This window comes from Hyla sarda (assembly GCF_029499605.1).
Source record: "Hyla sarda isolate aHylSar1 chromosome 1 unlocalized genomic scaffold, aHylSar1.hap1 SUPER_1_unloc_4, whole genome shotgun sequence".
Classification (NCBI taxonomy): domain Eukaryota; kingdom Metazoa; phylum Chordata; class Amphibia; order Anura; family Hylidae; genus Hyla; species Hyla sarda.
The window spans coordinates 579,128-599,544 of NW_026607590.1; the positions used below are offsets into that span (position 1 = coordinate 579,128).

At 43.9% G+C, this 20,417-nt stretch overlaps 2 protein-coding genes across 2 annotated transcripts in view; both read left to right on the top strand.

Annotated features, from left to right (window-relative positions):
* Nucleotides 1-20,417, top strand: part of LOC130298198 (zinc finger protein 850-like) — a 173,492-nt gene that overhangs the window by 11,451 nt on the left and 141,624 nt on the right. The gene's annotated exons all lie outside the window — the stretch shown is intronic.
* Nucleotides 9,870-16,148, top strand: LOC130298195 (gastrula zinc finger protein XlCGF66.1-like). The gene is made up of 5 exons (XM_056551111.1): nt 9,870-10,003; nt 11,331-11,478; nt 12,048-12,227; nt 15,830-15,956; nt 16,040-16,148. Exons 2-5 carry the CDS (start codon nt 11,401-11,403, stop codon nt 16,132-16,134), a joined length of 480 nt encoding a protein of 159 aa, XP_056407086.1. The 5' UTR covers nt 9,870-10,003; nt 11,331-11,400; the 3' UTR covers nt 16,135-16,148.

Genomic DNA, 20,417 nt, shown 5'->3' on the forward strand with positions numbered 1-20,417 from the left:
TGTCATGAAAAACTGTCTCGGAATCAGAATAAAAGGTAAAAGCATCAGAGTTATTAATGCTTAAAGTGATAGTGGTCAGAATTACAAAAAAGGGCTCAGTCATTAAGGTGAAAAAGGGCTCAGTCCTTAAGGGGTTAAATTCACGTCTCCTTTTTCCAGTAAAGACATTTTTGTTATGTTTTTCTTTCAGACAAGGACAATAAAATCCAGGTCTTACCCTACAGTAAAGAGATAACAGGGAATATCACCTCACAAGCCTCTTCCTGCATCCAATACATGTAATATAAATATCCCATATGGGGAGTGGGTGACACTCAGGCCAAATTGGTCAGAAACAGAAACATTTATAGGGAATCTATATCGCTGCATTCAAGGTTAAAAAAGAGAAGTTATAATGAATCAAAGGCATTAATTTCCTACACAGAAAAGTAACCAATCAAATGTTAATATGAAGACAAATAAACCGTCCCCAGATTTATTACTCCCTATAGTCCGCAGCTTTTTTTGCCATAAAGAAGATTATGAGAAAATATCGACCTATTTTAGGGCCGGACTCCGTTTTGAAGGGATTTTCTTTGAATCAGCTGCAAGCAGTAGCCAAATGGGCCCCTCTCTGGGTTATAGGGTTTCACCAAGTTTTTTTGTAGATCCCAGTAAGAAAAAAACGCAACCAACTTGGTTAAAGGGGAACTCCGCCCCTAGACACCCGCGATCTCAGCTGCGGCCCCCCAGACATCTGATGCACTGAGGGAACTTTGCTGCGTGTCGGATGACTGGAAATGCGGGGCGAAGGCTCGTGATGTCACAAGTCTATGGACTTGCATTGAGGGGGTGTGGCTATGATGTCACAAACGGTGCATCCGACGCTCTAAACGAACGCCGGGTGTAGCAGGGAGATTGTGGGGGTCCAAAGCGGCAGGACCCCCACGATCAGACATCTTAACCCCTATCCTTTGTATATGGGATGAGATATCTATGGGCAGAGTACCCCTTTAACTCCTTAAGGATGAAGCCCATTTGGGCCTTAAGGACAATTTTATTTTTACGTTTTTTCCTCCTCTCCTTCAAAAAATCATAACTCTTTTATATTTTTATCCACAGACTAGTATGAGGGCTTGTTTTTTACGCGACCAGTTGTCCGTTGTAATGTCATCACTCACTTTACCATAAAATGTATGGCGCAACAAAAAAAATACTATTTATGTGGGGAAATTAAAAAGAAAACTGAAATTTTGCAAATTTTGGAAGGTTTCCTTTTCACGCCGTACAATTTACGGTACAAATGACGTGTTCTTTATTCTTTAGGTCAATACGATTAAAATGATACCCGTGATTGCGTTCTTTTCTATTACTGTTGTGCTTAAAAAAAAAAAGCAAACTGTTTAACCAAATTAGTACGTTTAAAATCCCCTTATTTTGAAGACCTATAACTTTTTCATTTTTCCGTATAAGCGGCGGTATGAGGGCTCATTTTTTGCACCATGATCTGTACTTTTTATTCATACCATATTTTCTTATATAAAACTTTGAATACATTTTTCATAAAAAAAAAATTTGGAATAAAATGTTATAAAAAAGCAGCTATTTTGGATTTTTTTTAATTTTTTTTTAAGTTCACGCCGTTCACCGTACGGTATCATTAACATTTTATTTTAATAATTCAGATATTTACGCACGTGGCGATACCAAATATGTATATAATTTATTTTTACACTTTTTTGGGGGTGAAATAGGGAAAATGGGATAATTTTCGTTTTTATTGGGGGAGGGGGTTTTTCAAATTTTTTTTAAAACTTTTTATAATTTAATTTTTACATTTTAATAGTCCCCATAGGGGACTATTTTTAGCAATCATTTGATTGCTAATACTGTTCAGTGCTATGCATAGGACATGTGAACAACAAAAACCCCAGGGAATTCCAGGGCAAAAACTATAAACAACAACTTTAGGGGAAACCGCAGCATTTGTATGGCCACCACTGAGGCAATAACTATAATGTATACTGGTGCTGACAAAAACCCTGCATGTTAAAAGTTCACCACAAGGTTACCCAGCGTCATCAGAGGACTGGCGGCAAGTTTGTCATTTTAATCATTGTGGTACACACACTCCACGTGTTACCAATGGTTTCTGAATCAGATTGCACTATATTTTCTATATGCAAACAATAAAAGTTATATTTTTTTATTCATTTTCGGGGGGGGGGGGGGGGGGGCACCCCTTTGGGGGTTTCCCTTAAAGTTGTTGTTTATATGCATAGGACATAGCACTGATCAGTGTTATCGGCGATCTTCTGCTCTGGACCCGTGGAAAGCAGCGGGACCTCCTTCTGCCGTTCTGGATGATCGGACCGCTGCGTTACATTCCCTACATACAACGTCAGGGACAATATTACATTTATTATAAGTCCAGTGTGGGGAGATGAATATAAGAATAATAAATCATATAAGAAAGAAAACTTTTATTAAATGGGCACTCATTAAAAATTGCTATTGCACTGAAGTTTTCTATGTTTTATTTGTGTTTAAAAAAAGCTGCCACTAGGTGTCTCCCTACTTGTCCAGAGCACATTTCCCCCCATCTCTTGCACATACTTTGGACTCCTGCTGGCCTTAGCCAGTGCAGCCTTAGCCAATCATAGCTCATCTCACACAACTGCTCTGGGCTGTGTGTAGCAGAGTGAGGGAGGAAGTTCTCCCCTGTATGGCTTCAGATGATGTCACGCCTGCTGGGGAACGCCCCTTACCAGTCTGTGAATCTGACTGAGACTGAGCAGAAAATACAGAACAATATCAAGGTAGAAAACTAACAAATAATAAAAATAAAGGCCGGGGGTGGTTTATCATGATGGGGCAGTGACCTGGGGGGATTATAACATGTAACAAGATCATGAGAGGTTCTCTTTAACAATTGGTAAGAAGTTTGGTGATGAGGCCTATAAATAAGTATATATATATATATATATATATATGTATTACTGTCAACTATCCTATGTACATGATTAATATATAATACTCTAAATTGGCTTCTTCCCTGTGTGAATTCTTTGATGTCTGATAACATGTGATTTATTAGCAAAACACTTTTCACATTCTGCACATGCAAATGGCTTCTCTCTTGTATGAGTTCTTTGATGTACAACAAGGTCTGATTTCTGAGTAAAACATTTCCCACATTCTGCACATGAAAATGGCTTCTCCTCTGTGTGAATTCTTTGATGTTGAAGAAGACTTGATTTGTGAAAGAAACATTTCCCACATTCTGAACATAAAAATGGCTTCTCCCCTGTGTGAGTTCTTTGATGTTGAACAAGATGTGATTGCTGAGTAAAACATTTTCTACATTCTGAGCATGAAAATGGCTTTTTCCCTGTGTGAGTCCTTTGATGTGTAACAAGATGTGATTTCTGAGTAAAACATTTCCCACATTCTGAACATGAAAACGGCTTTTCTCCTTTGTGAGTTCTTTGATGTACAACAAGACCTGATTTAAAAGTAAAACATGTCCCACATTCTGAGCATGAATATGGTTTCTTTCCTGTATGAGCTCGTTGTTGTCCAAAACCCCTTCTGTGACCTTCTTTTTGCTGAACATCCTGTGATGAGTGAGAAGACAGGACCTGTATATAAGGATGAGATGACAGATCTTGGCTGTGAAGGGCTGAGGGTGTATCTGGGATAATGGAATGTTCTTCATATGTATCTTGTGTGATATCATCATCTGCTTTATAATCTGAAGATATAAGATTCTCCTCTGATCTCCTGGTACAAGAATCTGCAGAGAATAACAGAGATTTTATTAATAATTGTGCCCATATTTATAGTCTTTTTAGTAGAACATTATAAGTGCAGCATGTGACATCATGGAACCTTCTCCCCGTCCTCCGGATAATAAATAGTTAATGTAGACATAATATAGGTTCTTCAGGTCACATACACCCCACTCCTGGACCCCATCACACTCCCATCCAGCAGCAATGAACAATCCATAGGGCACAAATCAGACGACAGCCGAGGCGGTTCAGAGCCCACAGCAATACAGAAGTGCTGGGAAATATCCCAAATTATTCCTCTAGTTGTATACATGGAAATCCTGCTGACTATATAAGATGGAGACAACAGGGACAATAAAAACAACAGCGCACACAAGGACTTTACAGACAAGATCAGGATCAGTGAGGGTGCAGACCATATATCTCACTACACTGGCAGAGCAGTTAGGCCGTTTGCCATTCAGTGAAGTGTTACCGACCGGAGCGTCCACTCACTAACATTCATACATTTTTTTATTTCCTTTTTATAGAGATCATGGCTTATGACCACTAGGGGTCCCTATACCATCTAGCCATTGGCTGTCCGGTCATGCTGGGAGTTGAAGTTCTGCAACATCTGGAGGGCCACACTTTGAGAACACAGATCTAAAACATAATCCTGTCCGGCTGCAGCATCATCTCTGTCCCAGCTGAAGCACAGACCTGGCAGGACTAGTACTCCTCTGTGCTCACTCCTGTCCTATCAGACTGCAGCATGAAAGCAGAGAGGAGGGGGTTACAGAACCGCCTGTGGTGATTGGATAAAGAGATCCGGCACAGCAGACCCAGAGAGGAAATGAATGAATGGTGAGTGAGGGCGGGCTCAGTGCTTGCCTCGGACACTCCCCTTCCTGAACAGTGGATGTCAGAATAAGTGAGCAGCAGAACAGAGGGATTTGTAAGCCAAATACAGAAGACAAATAAAAAAGACCTGTATAGCATCTGGATGACCTAGTAAGTAACATATATGAACATTATTTTTTTCTGTGATTACTGCAGCTGGTGACCGAGCAGAATCTGTGACTGTTCTCTGTATTTAGTGGTTACTACTCACCAGTGCGGTTATCTGTAGGAATGTCCTCCTTATACTGCTCATCACCGCTCACATCTGTCTCTTCTTCTTCTTTCTTTATATCTGTAGCATTAATATAGATCAGATCTTTCCCTTTAGGAATGTCCTCCTTATACTGCTCATCACTGCTCACATCCGTCTCTTGTTTTTCCTTTATGTCCGTTGCATTAATATAGCTCAGATCTTTCCCTATAGGAATGTCCTCCTTATACTGCTCATCAATGTTTACGTCTGTCTCTTGTTCTTCCTTTATGTCTGTAGCATTAATATAGATCAGATCTTTCCCTGTAGGAATGTCCTCCCTATACTGCTCATAACCGCTCATATCTGTCTCTTGTTCTTCCTTTATGTCTGTAGTATTAATATAGATCAGCTCTTTTTCTGTAGGAATGTCCTCCTTATACTGCTTATTGCGGCTCACATCTGTCTCTGGAGCATTAATATAGATCAGATCTTCCCCTGTAGGAATGTCCTTATACTGCTCATCACTGCTCACATCTGTCTCTTCTTCCTTTATGTCTGTAACATTAATATAGATCAGATCTTTCTCCGTAGGAATGTTCTCCTTATCCTGCTCATCGCCACTCACATCTGTCTCTGTAGCTTTAATATTGTTCGGATCTTCACCCTGATTCAAGAGATGTGGAAGAAATATAGTAAAAGTCATCAGACAGTAGGAGAAGTCACGTGGGATGTTATAGATGAGCAGGAGATGAGGAGTCATGGAGGGTGAGGGGACTGACCACAAGAGCTTCACAGCCCTTCTACAGATCATAGGGAATATCTCCATCTACCTGATCATCCTGTGGAAGAAGAGGACGGGGACACCTCTCTGGTGCTGTTCTCTTACTGGATCTGACTGTAGGGAACACATACAGAGACTGAATTCATTCTTTACATACAAATAATGAGAGGATGTGTGTATATAGTCATGTCTATTACCTGGAGATGTGAGGGGCTGCTGATCCTCCATCATAACCTGATCCTTGTACTGATCCTTGTGTCCTTCTACATACTCCCACTCCTCCATGGAGAAATAGACCGCCACGTCCTGACACCTTATAGGAACCTGTATTGTGAATAAACATTTAATTCTATACAATTCCAGGATGTTATATGGAGACATTTGAGGGGATATTCCTGCACATGATTTATCTTCTTGCTCTCGGATGATGAGGTGAATACTTGTCGGGGCAGATCCTCTATATTATGGTCACATGTCCCCAACTGACCGCATGTCTGATGATCCAGCTGTCAGTTCAGGTCATTATACCCAAAGCGCCCGTCCCATGGAGTGTAAGGAGTTAAGTGATATTTCATAGTATCACTGCACCCCTCCCCCGGGACTATATAGATGGCTGCTTACTGTCTGGCCCATAAGGATAGAATTGGCAGTGCTGTGCGCCACTTAACCCTAGATAGACTGGTTGCTCTTATCCCAGCGAGTAGAAGGGACAATAAGCAGCTATCTGTATAGTGTGTGGCCCCAGAAAAGTTAAGTGGCAATGCATCACCACCATTTAACTCCTTCATGGCTGACTGGGCAGGAGGTATATAATGTATAGCCATGGGCCCAGCTCCGGAGCAGGAGACGCATCAAATCTGGCATATCTTCTGCTCTTGTGCAGGAAACCCCTTTCAGAGCAGGGACTCCTGTCATTAAAGTGATAAGATTTGGAGGGGAGGGAGGCCGCTGCCAGTCTATGAAGCACAGTCAGGGGTTCAGCACGATTCATAGTCCCTAGGTCCTACCTGCTATCAGCATCTGGGACTCATTGCTAATGCCGGACATCACCAATGCCAAAAATCTATTTCCGGTAGCTCAGTGGAGCTGATAAGGACACCCACAGTGAAATAGCGGGGTCCCGGTCAGCTGAGAGAATGGGTGGAGGTCCCTAACCTCGCTCCACGCTGTCTGAACGACGCTCCAATCCTGCAGGCAGCCTCAGCATCACAGCATTGATCAGTGTATGTAATCTATAGATTCCATGTAATAGTCTACTACAGGGACTAAAAAACTGGGAATAAGGTAAAAAGAACATTAACTTAATGTGAATAAGCCCCTCCCCTAATAAACGATTAATCTTCCCCATTTACCAATTTTTTTTTTATAAAAGTAATGTAAACAAAAATAAACCTAAACATATGTGTAACCGCACGGTCAATGGCATAAACGTAAAAAAAATACAACTTCATGGGCCAAAAAAAATTCTTAAAAAGCGATAAAAAAGTCTCATCAAAACTAAAGTGGTTCCGATAAAAATTACAGATCACGGCGCAAAAAATGACTTTCATACATCCCCGTATACGGAATAATAAGAGAGTTATAGGGGACAAGGTAGGACAATCTGATACAGACTCATTATTGTACAAAAAGTTATAATTGGTTTTATATTTTAAAAGGGTTAACTTTCGTTTTTTCCTCCTTACCTTTAAAAAATCATAACTCTTTCAATTTTGCACCTAAAAATCCATATTATGGCTTATTTTTTTCGCCACCAATTCTACTTTGCAGTGACATCAGTCATTTTACCCCAAAAATCTACAGCGAAACGAAAAAAAAAAATCATTGTGAGACAAAAATTTTAAAAAACCCCGCAATTTTGTACATTTTAGGGGCTTCCGTTTCTACATAGTACATTTTTCAGTAAAAATAAAAATGACCCCTTCTCTTTATTCTATTGGTCCATACGATTAAAATGATCCCCGACTTATATAGGTGATTTTGTCGCACTTCTGAAAAAAATCATAACTACATGCAGGAAAATGTGTAAGTTTAAAATTCTCATCTTCTGACCCCTATAACTTTTTATTTTTCCACATATGGGCCGGTATGAGGACTCATTTTTTGCGCCGTGATCTGAAGTTTTTAGCGGTACCATTTTTGTGTGGATCGGACTTGTTGATCATTTTGCGCATATACCATTGACCGTGCTGTTTAATTAATGATATATTTTTATAGTTCGGACATTTCCGCACGCGGCGATACCATATATGTTTATTTTTATTTGCACTGTTTTTTTTAAATGGGAAAAGGGGGGTGATTCAAACTTTTAATAGGGAAGGGGTTAAATGACCTTTATTCACTTTTTTTCTCACTTTTTTTGCACTGTTATAGATCCCATAGGAGACTATAACACTGCACACACTGATCTCTTACACTGATCATTGTTATCCCATAGGAACCTATAACACTGTACACACTGATCTCTTATACTGATCATTGTTATCCCATAGGAACCTATAACACTGCACACACTGATCTCTTACACTGATCATTGTTATCCCATAGGAGACTATAACACTGCACACACTGATCTCTTATACTGATCATTATTATCCTGTTGGGACCTATAACACTGCGCACACTGATCTCTTATACTGATCATTGTTATCCCATAGGGGCCTATAACACTGCACACACTGATCTCTTATAGGTTCCTATGGGATAATAATGACCAGTATAAGAGATCAGTGTGTGCAGTGTTATAGGTCCCTATGGGATAATAATGATCAGTATAAGAGATCAGTGTGTGCAGTGTTATAGGTCCCTATGGGATAACAATGATCAGTATAAGAGATCAGTGTGTGCAGTGTTATAGGTCCCTATGGGATAATAATGACCAGTATAAAAGATCAGTGTGTGCAGTGTTATAGGTCCATATGGGATAATAATGATCAGTATAACACTGAGCACACTGATCTCTTATACTGATCATTGTTATCCCATAGGGACCTATAACACTGCACACACTGATCTCTTATACTGATCATTGTTATCCCATAGGGACCTATAACACTGCACACACTGATCTCTTACATTTATCAATGGTTTCTCATAGGAAACCAGTGATCGATGATTCTGCCGCTTGACTGCTCATGCCTGGATCTCAGGCACTGAGCAGTCATTAGGCGATCGGACACCAGGAGGCAGGTAAGGGGATCCTCCTCGTGTCTAACAGCTGTTCGAGACGCCACGATTTTGCCGTGGCGATCCCGAACAGCTCCCTTAGTTAACCGGCATGGTTTCACTTTAGATGCAGCGTTCAAGTTTGAACGCCGCGTCTAAAGGGTTAATAGCGCGTGGCACCGCGATCACTGCCGCGCGCTATTGGCCACGGGTCCCGGCCGTTGTTAGAGGCCGGGCCCGACCCGCTATGAAAGGGAAAGGACTCATGACGTACCGGTACCTTAAGGGGTTAAAATAAAACCTATATAAATCATATATCATTGTAATCATTTGGACCTACAGAATAAAGAGAATTATTACCGTAATGTGCACTGCGTCCAAACAGAAGACCTCAGATTTTAAAAGTCTGTAATAAGATTTTAAAAATTGTAATATTTTTTTTGGCCCTTGTTGTAGATTTTGCGGTAAAATGAGTGATGTCATTACAAAGTACAAACCGGTGGTGAAAAAAACAACAACAAGAACAAGAAGCCTCATATGGGTTTGTAAAGAGGAAATTACAATCATTATGGCTATTAGAAGGAGAGGAGGAAAACATTAAAAAGAGAAATCACTGTGTCCTTAAGGGGTTAACACTCAAAACTGCCGAGTTCTGAAGGGGTTAATAGTACAAAAACCATCTGACAGCCTCCACATGTGACCACACACATACCTCCACCTGCAGACTGTACAGGAGCCGTGTGCTTACAGGACCTGCATGATGTCACCGTCATGTGATCAGTCACACGGAATAGGAGTCACATGATCAGGAGCTGCTGCTCTAGGCTCATCTGCTCAGTGTATGCAGGACTCTGCTGTCACATGACCATTATCACAGGTCCTTCACCCACAATCTCTTCTATCCTGCACTGCTGAGCTCCGCCCACTCCTGTCACATGATCCTCCCCACAGGTCCTTTAGCCACATTCACATCTATACTGCTAAATTTGCCCCCAAATGTACTGGTCACATGATTATGACATCATCACAGGTCCTACACCTCCAGCATGTAGCAGATACAGAGCAGGTCCTGGTGGGGCACTGCTGTTGTGTGTGGAGATCTCTCAGAGCAGCAGCCCCTGATCATGTGACTCCCCCTCCATATGACTGATCACATGACGGTGACATCATCGCAGGTCCTGTAAGCACACGGCTCCTCTACAGATATAGGTATGTGTGTGCGGTCACCATCAGATCAGGATTATTGGGGATGTTTATTATTAACCCTTAAGGACACGATGTATATTTGCATTCTGTGCCCCATATGGGACTTTGAGGTGAGCTCAGGAGCTATAAGCAGCCAGGACTCACCACTAATGATGCTTCCATCACAAATAACCCTTTAGATTCCATGATCAAAGTTGATTGCAGGATGTAAAATTAGTAAAATGCAGTTGTTGGGGGGCGGAGTCTAGATCAGCTGAGATGACGGCCGGAGGGCCCCTTACCATGCTCTGTGCTCAGATCGGTGCTCTAAGTATACAGACACCTCCACAGCCTGTATAAGCCGAGCACCGATAACACTGATCACTATGGCAGAGCGTTATTCAGGGTTTGTAATAGAAGCCCCTCCCCTAATAAGTTTATATCCCATTTCTGTAATAAAATAATGTAGGTGGGCGTGGCTTAGACATGGCGCTGTGCGGTTGTTTTTCTAGGGAGCGCCGTGCCGACCAGCGGTTGTTTACCTGATTTCCTGCCTATACTGCCCCCCAGGGGATGTCTGGATGGTGAAGGTATCAGGTCACTTACCCGCCCATCCTGTCACCTGATCAGTCTCTTTTCTCCGGGTATCAGCCACTTCTTCCATACAGGACTATGTAAGCATCAGGTATTTTTAAGTTTCTCCCGCGCCCCTATTATTACTTAAGTGTTTCCAAACCAGCGTGCCTCCAGCTGTTGTAACACTACAACTCCCAGCATGCCCTGACAGCCAAATGCTGTAACAGCTGGAGGCCCCCTGCTTGGGAAACACTGACTCCGGTGGTGGCCCAGACCCTGCGTGTGTAACGGTATATGATGCTTGGCCTCTGCTGCAGGTAATAGCAGGTTCTTCCGGGGGGACATATCACAATTCACATAAAATCCTGATGTAATTGTGATGTATATTGTGCCCCCTAGTGGACACATTTCAGTATTCTTCATTGGACAATGTCATATTGAATCCCTCTATTCTTCTCCCTGCTCTGATGAAGACGTTCTGAATACACCGCAGCCTCAGAGATTAGGAGAAATGGATTCACAACGTCTTCAGCAGAGCAGGGAGAGCGACCTCAGAAGACCTGGAGGACCAGAGCGCCACCACTGGACGGGAGAGGGGAGTGCGCTCTAGTCTCTTATTTTACAGCCCTCGGACAATGGATTTTGTTTTATAGAGAAATCTGAAAACTCCTATAATGTCTCCTCAGATGTTTCCCCAGATTATCTCCAGGAAATGGATTTTATTTCTCCATAGAATCTGGTGCGGTTTATCATCGTCTCCTCTTCTTCCCTTCAGGTTTCTCCAATCCAGGATCCTCTGCTGATATCTTCTATATAAGAGAATTCTCCTGGATGACCCATCAACCATGGAGAGAGACAGGAACAAGATGGCCGACAGGATCATAAACCTCACCCTACATATACTCTTCCGGCTTACTGGAGAGGTGAGGGATTCTGAGAGTGATGTCACATGACCTCATTCTTATCTATGTAAGAACAGATGGATATGACTGGAGAGGCTAGGGATTCTGGGAGTGATGTCCCATGACCTCATTCTTATCTATGTAATAACAGATGGATATGACTGGAGAGGTGAGGGATTCTGGGAGTGATGTCACGTGACCTCATTCTTATCTATGTAATAACAGATGGATATGACTGGAGAGGTGAGGGATTCTGGGAGTGATGTCACATGACCTCATTCTTATCTATGGAATAACAGATGATATGACTGGAGAGGTGAGGGATTCTGGGAGTGATGTCACATGACCTCATTCTTATCTATAATAACAGATGGATATGACTGGAGAAGTGAGGGATTCTGGGAGTGATGTCACATGACCTCATTCTTATCTATGTAATAACAGATGGATATGACTGGAGAGGTGAGGGATTCTGGGAGTGATGTCACATGACCTCATTCTTATCTATGTAATAACAGATGGATATGACTGGAGAGGTGAGGGATTCTGGGAATGTATGTAGTGATATTAATGTGTCTCTCCATACACAGGATTACACAGTAGTGAAGAAGTCCTCTAGTGGGCGCTGTCGGGCCCCTGTGTGTGAAGGATGGGGAAGAACCCTGAGCCCAATCCCGGGGCCCCCACCTCACTCCCTGATACATGAGGAAATGGATGAACAGAAGATCAGAGAACTCATCAACAAGATGATGGAGCTGCTGACTGGAGAGGTGACCCTGCTGGGACATTATACAGTAATGGAGGGGTCTGGTGATGACTGGAGAGGTGACACTGCTGGGACATTATATAGTAATGGAGGGGTCTGGTGATGACTGGAGAGGTGACACTGCTGAGAATGCTGGGACATTATACAGTAATGGAGGGGTCTGGTGATGACTGGAGAGGTGACACTGCTGGGACATTATACAGTAATGGAGGGGTCTGGTGATGACTGGAGAGGTGACACTGCTGGGACATTATACAGTAATGGAGGGGTCTGGTGATGACTGGAGAGGTGACCCTGCTGGGACATTATACAGTAATGGAGGGGTCTGGGGATGACTGGAGAGGTGACACTGCTGGGACATTATACAGTAATGGAGGGGTCTGGTGATGACTGGAGAGGTGACACTGCTGGGACATTATACAGTAATGGAGGGGTCTGGTGATGACTGGAGAGGTGACACTGCTGGGACATTATACAGTAATGGAGGGGTCTGGTGATGACTGTAGAGGTGACACTGCTGGGACATTATACAGTAATGGAGGGGTCTGGTGATGACTGGAGAGGTGACACTGCTGAGACATTATACAGTAATGGAGGGGTCTGGTGATGACTGGAGAGGTGACACTGCTGGGACATTATACAGTAATGGAGGGGTCTGGTGATGACTGGAGAGGTGACACTGCTGGGACATTATACAGTAATGGAGGGGTCTGGTGATGACTGGAGAGGTGAAACTGCTGGGAATGCTGGGACATTATACAGTAATGGAGGGGTCTGGTGATGACTGGTGAGGTGACACTGCTGGGACATTATACAGTAATGGAGGGGTCTGGTGATGACTGGAGAGGTGACACTGCTGGGACATTATACAGTAATGGAGGGGTCTGGTAATGACTGGAGAGGTGACACTGCTGGGACATTATACAGTAATGGAGGGGTCTGGTGATGACTGGAGAGGTGACACTGCTGGGACATTATACAGTAATGGAGGGGTCTGGTGATGACTGGAGAGGTGACACTGCTGGGACATTATACAGTAATGGAGGGGTCTGGTGATGACTGGAGAGGTGACACTGCTGGGACATTATACAGTAATGGAGGGGTCTGGTGATGACTGGAGAGGTGACACTGCTGGGACATTATACAGTAATGGAGGGGTCTGGTGATGACTGGAGAGGTGACACTGCTGGGACATTATACAGTAATGGAGGGGTCTGGTGATGACTGGAGAGGTGACACTGCTGGGACATTATACAGTAATGGAGGGGTCTGGTGATGACTGGAGAGGTGACACTGCTGGGACATTATACAGTAATGGAGGGGTCTGGTAATGACTGGAGAGGTGACACTGCTGGGACATTATACAGTAATGGAGGGGTCTGGTGATGACTGTAGAGGTGAAACTGCTGGGAATGCTGGGACATTATACAGTAATGGAGGGGTCTGGTGATGACTGGAGAGGTGACACTGCTAGGACATTATACAGTAATGGAGGGGTCTGGTGATGACTGGAGAGGTGACACTGCTGGGACATTATACAGTAATGGAGGGGTCTGGTGATGACTGGAGAGGTGACACTGCTGGGACATTATACAGTAATGGAGGGGTCTGGTGATGACTGGAGAGGTGACACTGCTGGGACATTATACAGTAATGGAGGGGTCTGGTGATGACTGGAGAGGTGACACTGCAGGGACATTATACAGTAATGGAGGGGTCTGGTGATGACTGGAGAGGTGACCCTGCTGGGACATTATATAGTAATGGAGGGGTCTGGTGATGACTGGAGAGGTGACCCTGCTGGGAATGCTGGGACATTATACAGTAATGGAGGGGTCTGGTGATGACTGGAGAGGTGACACTGCTGGGACATTATACAGTAATGGAGGGGTCTGGTGATGACTGGAGAGGTGACACTGCTGGGAATGCTGGGACATTATACAGTAATGGAGGGGTCTGGTGATGACTGGAGAGGTGACACTGCTGGGACATTATACAGTAATGGAGGGGTCTGGTGATGACTGGAGAGGTGACACTGCTGGGAATGCTGGGATATTATACAGTAATGGAGGGGTCTGGTGATGACTGGAGAGGTGACACTGTTGGGAATGCTGGGACATTATACAGTAACACCACTGGAGGGGTCTGGTGATGACTGGAGAGGTGACACTGCTGGGACATTATACAGTAATGGAGGGGTCTGGTGATGACTGGAGAGGTGACACTGCTGAGAATGCTGGGACATTATACAGTAATGGAGGGGTCTGGTGATGACTGGAGAGGTGACACTGCTGGGACATTATACAGTAATGGAGGGGTCTGGTGATGACTGGAGAGGTGACACTGCTGGGACATTATACAGTAATGGAGGGGTCTGGTGATGACTGGAGAGGTGACCCTGCTGGGACATTATACAGTAATGGAGGGGTCTGGGGATGACTGGAGAGGTGACACTGCTGGGACATTATACAGTAATGGAGGGGTCTGGTGATGACTGGAGAGGTGACACTGCTGGGACATTATACAGTAATGGAGGGGTCTGGTGATGACTGGAGAGGTGACACTGCTGGGACATTATACAGTAATGGAGGGGTCTGGTGATGACTGTAGAGGTGACACTGCTGGGACATTATACAGTAATGGAGGGGTCTGGTGATGACTGGAGAGGTGACCCTGCTGGGACATTATACAGTAATGGAGGGGTCTGGTGATGACTGGAGAGGTGACCCTGCTGGGACATTATACAGTAATGGAGGGGTCTGGTGATGACTGGAGAGGTGACACTGCTGGGACATTATACAGTAATGGAGGGGTCTGGTGATGACTGGAGAGGTGAAACTGCTGGGAATGCTGGGACATTATACAGTAATGGAGGGGTCTGGTGATGACTGGTGAGGTGACACTGCTGGGACATTATACAGTAATGGAGGGGTCTGGTGATGACTGGAGAGGTGACACTGCTGGGACATTATACAGTAATGGAGGGGTCTGGTAATGACTGGAGAGGTGACACTGCTGGGACATTATACAGTAATGGAGGGGTCTGGTGATGACTGGAGAGGTGACACTGCTGGGACATTATACAGTAATGGAGGGGTCTGGTGATGACTGGAGAGGTGACACTGCTGGGACATTATACAGTAATGGAGGGGTCTGGTGATGACTGGAGAGGTGACACTGCTGGGACATTATACAGTAATGGAGGGGTCTGGTGATGACTGGAGAGGTGACACTGCAGGGACATTATACAGTAATGGAGGGGTCTGGTGATGACTGGAGAGGTGACACTGCTGGGACATTATACAGTAATGGAGGGGTCTGGTGATGACTGGAGAGGTGACACTGCTGGGAATGCTGGGATATTATACAGTAATGGAGGGGTCTGGTGATGACTGGAGAGGTGACACTGTTGGGAATGCTGGGACATTATACAGTAACACCACTGGAGGGGTCTGGTGATGACTGGAGAGGTGACACTGCTGGGACATTATACAGTAATGGAGGGGTCTGGTGATGACTGGAGAGGTGACACTGCTGGGAATGCTTGGACATTATACAGTAACACCATGGAGGGGTCGGGGTGATGACTGTATCATTATCTGTCAGGTTCCTATAAGGTGTCAGGACGTGGCGGTCTATTTCTCCATGGAGGAGTGGGAGTATGTAGAAGGACACAAGGATCAGTACAAGGATCAGGTCATGATGGAGGATCAGCAGCCCCTCACATCACCAGGTAATAGACATGACTATATACACACGTCCTCTCATTATTTGTATGTAAAGAATGAATTCAGTCTCTGTATGTGTTCCCTACAGTCAGATCCAGTAAGAGAACAGCACCAGAGAGGTGTCCCCGTCCTCTTCTTCCACAGGATGATCAGGTAGATGGAGATATTCCCTATGATCTGTAGAAGGGCTGTGAAGCTCTTGTGGTCAGTTCCCTCACCCTCCATGACTCCTCATCTCCTGCTCATCTATAACATCCCACGTGACTTCTCCTACTGTCTGATGACTTTTACAATATTTCTTCCACATCTTATGAATCAGGGTGAAGATCCGAACAATATTAATACTGCAGAGACAGATGTGAGCGGTGATGAGCGATATAAGGAGAACATTCCTACAGAGAAAGATCTGATCTATATTAATGCTACAGACATAAAGGAAGAAGAAGTGACAGATGTGAGCGGTGATGAGCAGTATAAGGAGAACATTCATACAGAGAAAGATCCAATCTATATTAATGCTACAGACATAAAGGAAGAAGAAGAGACAGATGTGAGTGGTGATGAGCAGTATAAGGAGGACATTCCTACAGGTTACTGCTCAGGTGAGTAGTAACCACTAAATGCAGAGAACAGTCACAGATTCTGCTCAGTCACCGACTGTAATAATTTTTTATGGAATTTTTTTAAAGGGATACTTCGATGGATAGAAAGTTATTTAGAATTGTAAAATAATTCTATTTAACCTCTTAAAGGGGTAGTCCAGTGGTGAAAAACTTATCCCCTATCCTAAGGATAGGGGATAAGTTTGAGATCACGGGGGGTCCGACCGCTGGGGCCCCCTGCGATCTCTCTGTACGGGGCCAGGCTCTCCGGCCAGATAGTGGGTGTCGACCCCCGCACGAAGCGGCGGATGACACGCCCCCTCAATACATCTCTATGGCAGAGCCGGAGATTGCCGAAGGCAGCGCTTCGGCTCTGCCATAGAGTTGTATTGAGGGGGCGTGTCGGCCGCCGCCTCGTGCGGAGGTCAACACGCCCCTTCCCGCGGGCTGTCGGGGCTCCGTACAGGAGATTGCAGGGGGCCCCAGCGGTCGGACCCCCGCGATCTGCAACTTATCCCCTATCCTTAGGATAGGGGATAAGTTGCTCACCACTGAGTCACCACTGGACTACTCCTTTAAGGACCCAGAGTTTTTCCGTTTTTGCATTTTCATTTTTTCCTCCTTACCTTTAAAAAATCATAACTCTTTCAATTTTGCACCTAAAAATTCATATGATGGCTTAATTTTTTTTGTCACCAATTCTACTTTGTAATGACATCAGTCATTTTACCCAAAAATCTACGACGAAATGGAAAAAAAAATAATTGTGAGACAAAATAAACGCCATTTTGTAACTTTTGGGGGCTTCCGTTTCTACGCAGTACATTTTTCAGTAAAAATGACACCTTCTCTTTATTCTGTAGGTCCATACGGTTATAATGATCCCCTACTTATATAGGTTTGATTTTGTCGCACTTCTGGAAAAAATCATAACTACATGCAGGAAAATGTATATGTTTAAAATTATCATCTTCTGACCCCTATAACTTTTTATTTTTCCGTGTATGGGGCGGTATGAGGGCTCATTTTTTGTGCCGTGATCTGAAGTTTTTTATCGCTAACATTTTTGTATTGATCGGACTTTTTGATCGCTTTTTATTCATTTTTTCATGATATAAAAAGTGACCAAAAATGCACTATTTTGGACTTTGGAATTTTTTTGCGCGTACGCCATTGACCGTCCGGTTTAATTTACTATATATTTTTATAGTTCGGACATTTCCGCATGCGGCGATACCACATGTTTATTTTTATTTTTATTTACACAGTTTTAAAAAAATGGGAAATGGGGTGTGATTCAAACTTTTATTAAGGGAGTGTTTTAGCTCCCATAGGAGACTATAACACTGCACACACTGATCTCTTATACTGATCATTGTTATCCCATAGGAGACTATAACACTGCACACACTGAACTCTTACACTGATCATTGTTATCCCATAGGAGACTATAACACTGCAGACACTGATCTCTTATGCTGATCATTGTTATCCCATAGGAGACTATAACACTGCACACACTGATCTCTTATACTGATCATTGTTATCCCATAGGGACCTATAACACTGCACACACTGATCTTTTACATTGATCAGTGGTTTCTCATAAGAAACCACTGATCGATGATTCTGCCGCTTGACTGCTCATGCCTGGATCTCAGGCACTGAGCAGTCATGCGGCGATCGGACAGCGAGGAGGCAGGTAGGGATCCTCCGGCTGTCATATAAGCTGTTCTGGATGCTGCGATTTCGCCGCGGCAATCCCGAACAGCTCCCTGAGCTAACCGGCATGGTTTCACTTTGATTTTAGACGTGGCGTTCAACTTTGAACGCCGCATCTAAAGGGTTATTAGCCACGGGTCCCAGCCGTTGTTAGAGGCTATAGACTGGGAGAGGGAGGAAACCCAGGCTGGAGGGGCGGCCGAACCCACTGGGTCTGAAAGAGCACCTGGGTTAGAAATAGCAGGGGGGTCTGGGTCTGGGGGAGCAGTGGAGCAGGCAGAACAAGTGGGTTCAGCAGAACCTGGCATTTTTGCAGAGCAGTTTTTACAAGCGTAATGAGTAACCAATATTCCAGATATCTGTTTAGAGGGAGGGACAGTTCTGGGCACGGACATAGCAAAAAATGAACAGTCTGACCCAAGTCTGTGTCCCTAGGCAGCTGCTGTGAGGACTCTGCACCGTGGCTGTGAGGAGAGAGAAAGACGCCGGCCCATAGAAGGAAGAGGCCGGGTCAGATGCAAGGGCGCTGTGATTGGCCCCTGCATGGCCCCAAACGCGCGCACAGCGCTGATTGGTGGCTCAATTTGCGCTGCTGAAGCGCTTATGCAACCTGGTGGGCGGAGCTAACGTCCGCCGGGCCGCCGAAGAAATACAGAGAGACTTAGTAATGGCACCTGAACCCCGAGCGCACACCCCGCCTGTAGTGAGCTCCTGTGCGCCCGGGGGACGGAGCGGGCGAAGTGCCGTCGGCAGCCGCGACTGCCGAAAATGAATGTAAAACGGCGCACACGCCCGCAGAGAAGAGCTATGGTTTCACTTTCATTTTAGTCTAAAGGGTTAATAGCGCACGGCACCGTGATCAATGCCACGCGCTATAAGCCACGGGTCCCGGCCGTTGTTAGAGCCCGGGCCCAACCCGCTGTGGCCCCCCGTTATAGAACGGGAGCGGACTCAGGACGTACAGGTACGCCATGGGTCCTTAACAGGTTAAAAGTCTTTCGCCTTCCAGTACTAATCAGCTGCTGTATGCTGCAGAGAAAATTGTGTAGTTCTTTTCAGTATTACCACACTGGACAGAGGTGTCAGCAGAGAGCACTGTGGTCAGACAGAAAAGAACTACACAACTTCCTCTGGAGCATACAGTAGCTGATAAGTACTGGAAGGATTAAAGTGGTACTCCTGTGAAAAATATATATTTTTTTTTTAATCAACTGGTGCCAGAAAGTTAAACAGATTTGTAAATTACTTCTATTTAAAAATCTTAATCCTTCCAGTACTTATCAGCTGCTGTATACTACAGAGGAAGTTCTTTTCTTTTTGAATTTATTTTCTGTCTGTCCACAGTGCTCTCTGCTGACACCTCTGTCCATGTCAGGAACTGTCCAGAGTACAAACAAATCCCCATAGCAAAATGTATACCTGTTTACAAAATTGCATATTTTTTTTTGTTTTTGTTTTTTATATTTTGTTGCACAATGATTTTTTTTTTTTGTTTCTCCGTAGATTTTTGGGTAAAATGACTGATGTAATTACAAAGTAGAATTGGTGGCGCAAAAAAAAGCCATAATATGAATCTGTGGGTGCAAAATTGAAAGGGTTATGATTTTTAAAAGGTGAGGAGGAAAAAACAAAAAGTGCAAAAATGGAAAAACCTGAGTCCCCAAGGGGTTAAAATTGTTATCTTCTGACCCCTATAACATTTTTATTTTTCCGCATTTAGTTTTTATTGGTACCATTTTTGTTTTGATAGGACTTTTTTGATCACTTTGAAAACTTTTAGTTTTTTATGGTATCTGAAGTGACCAAAAATGCAAAATTTTGGGTATTTTTGTACGTGTACGCCATCCACCGTGCGGTTTAGATAACCTTATATTTTAATAGATCTGACATTTACACACGCAGTGGTACCACATATGATTATTGTTATTTTTTATTACATTATTTTATTAAAAAAATGGGAAAAGGTGGGTATTTGAAACTTTTAATAGAGAAGGGGTTAATTCACTTTTATTAACTTTTTTTTTTACACTTTGCTTGGTATAGTCCCCTATGGGGGCTAAAAAAAAAATCTTCTGATTGCTTATACTGATCAATGTTATGCCATAGCATTGATCAGTGTTCTTTGTGCTCTGCTTGGAGCAG

Excerpts from the sequence above, each read along its gene's own strand:
- LOC130298195 (XM_056551111.1), top strand. The coding sequence starts at position 11,401 with ATGGAGAGAGACAGGAACAAGATGGCCGACAGGATCATAAACCTCACC. Across the intron at positions 11,479-12,047 it reads TCTTCCGGCTTACTGGAGAG|GATTACACAGTAGTGAAGAA; the intron begins GTGAGGGATTCT and ends CTCCATACACAG. Across the intron at positions 12,228-15,829 it reads TGGAGCTGCTGACTGGAGAG|GTTCCTATAAGGTGTCAGGA; the intron begins GTGACCCTGCTG and ends ATTATCTGTCAG.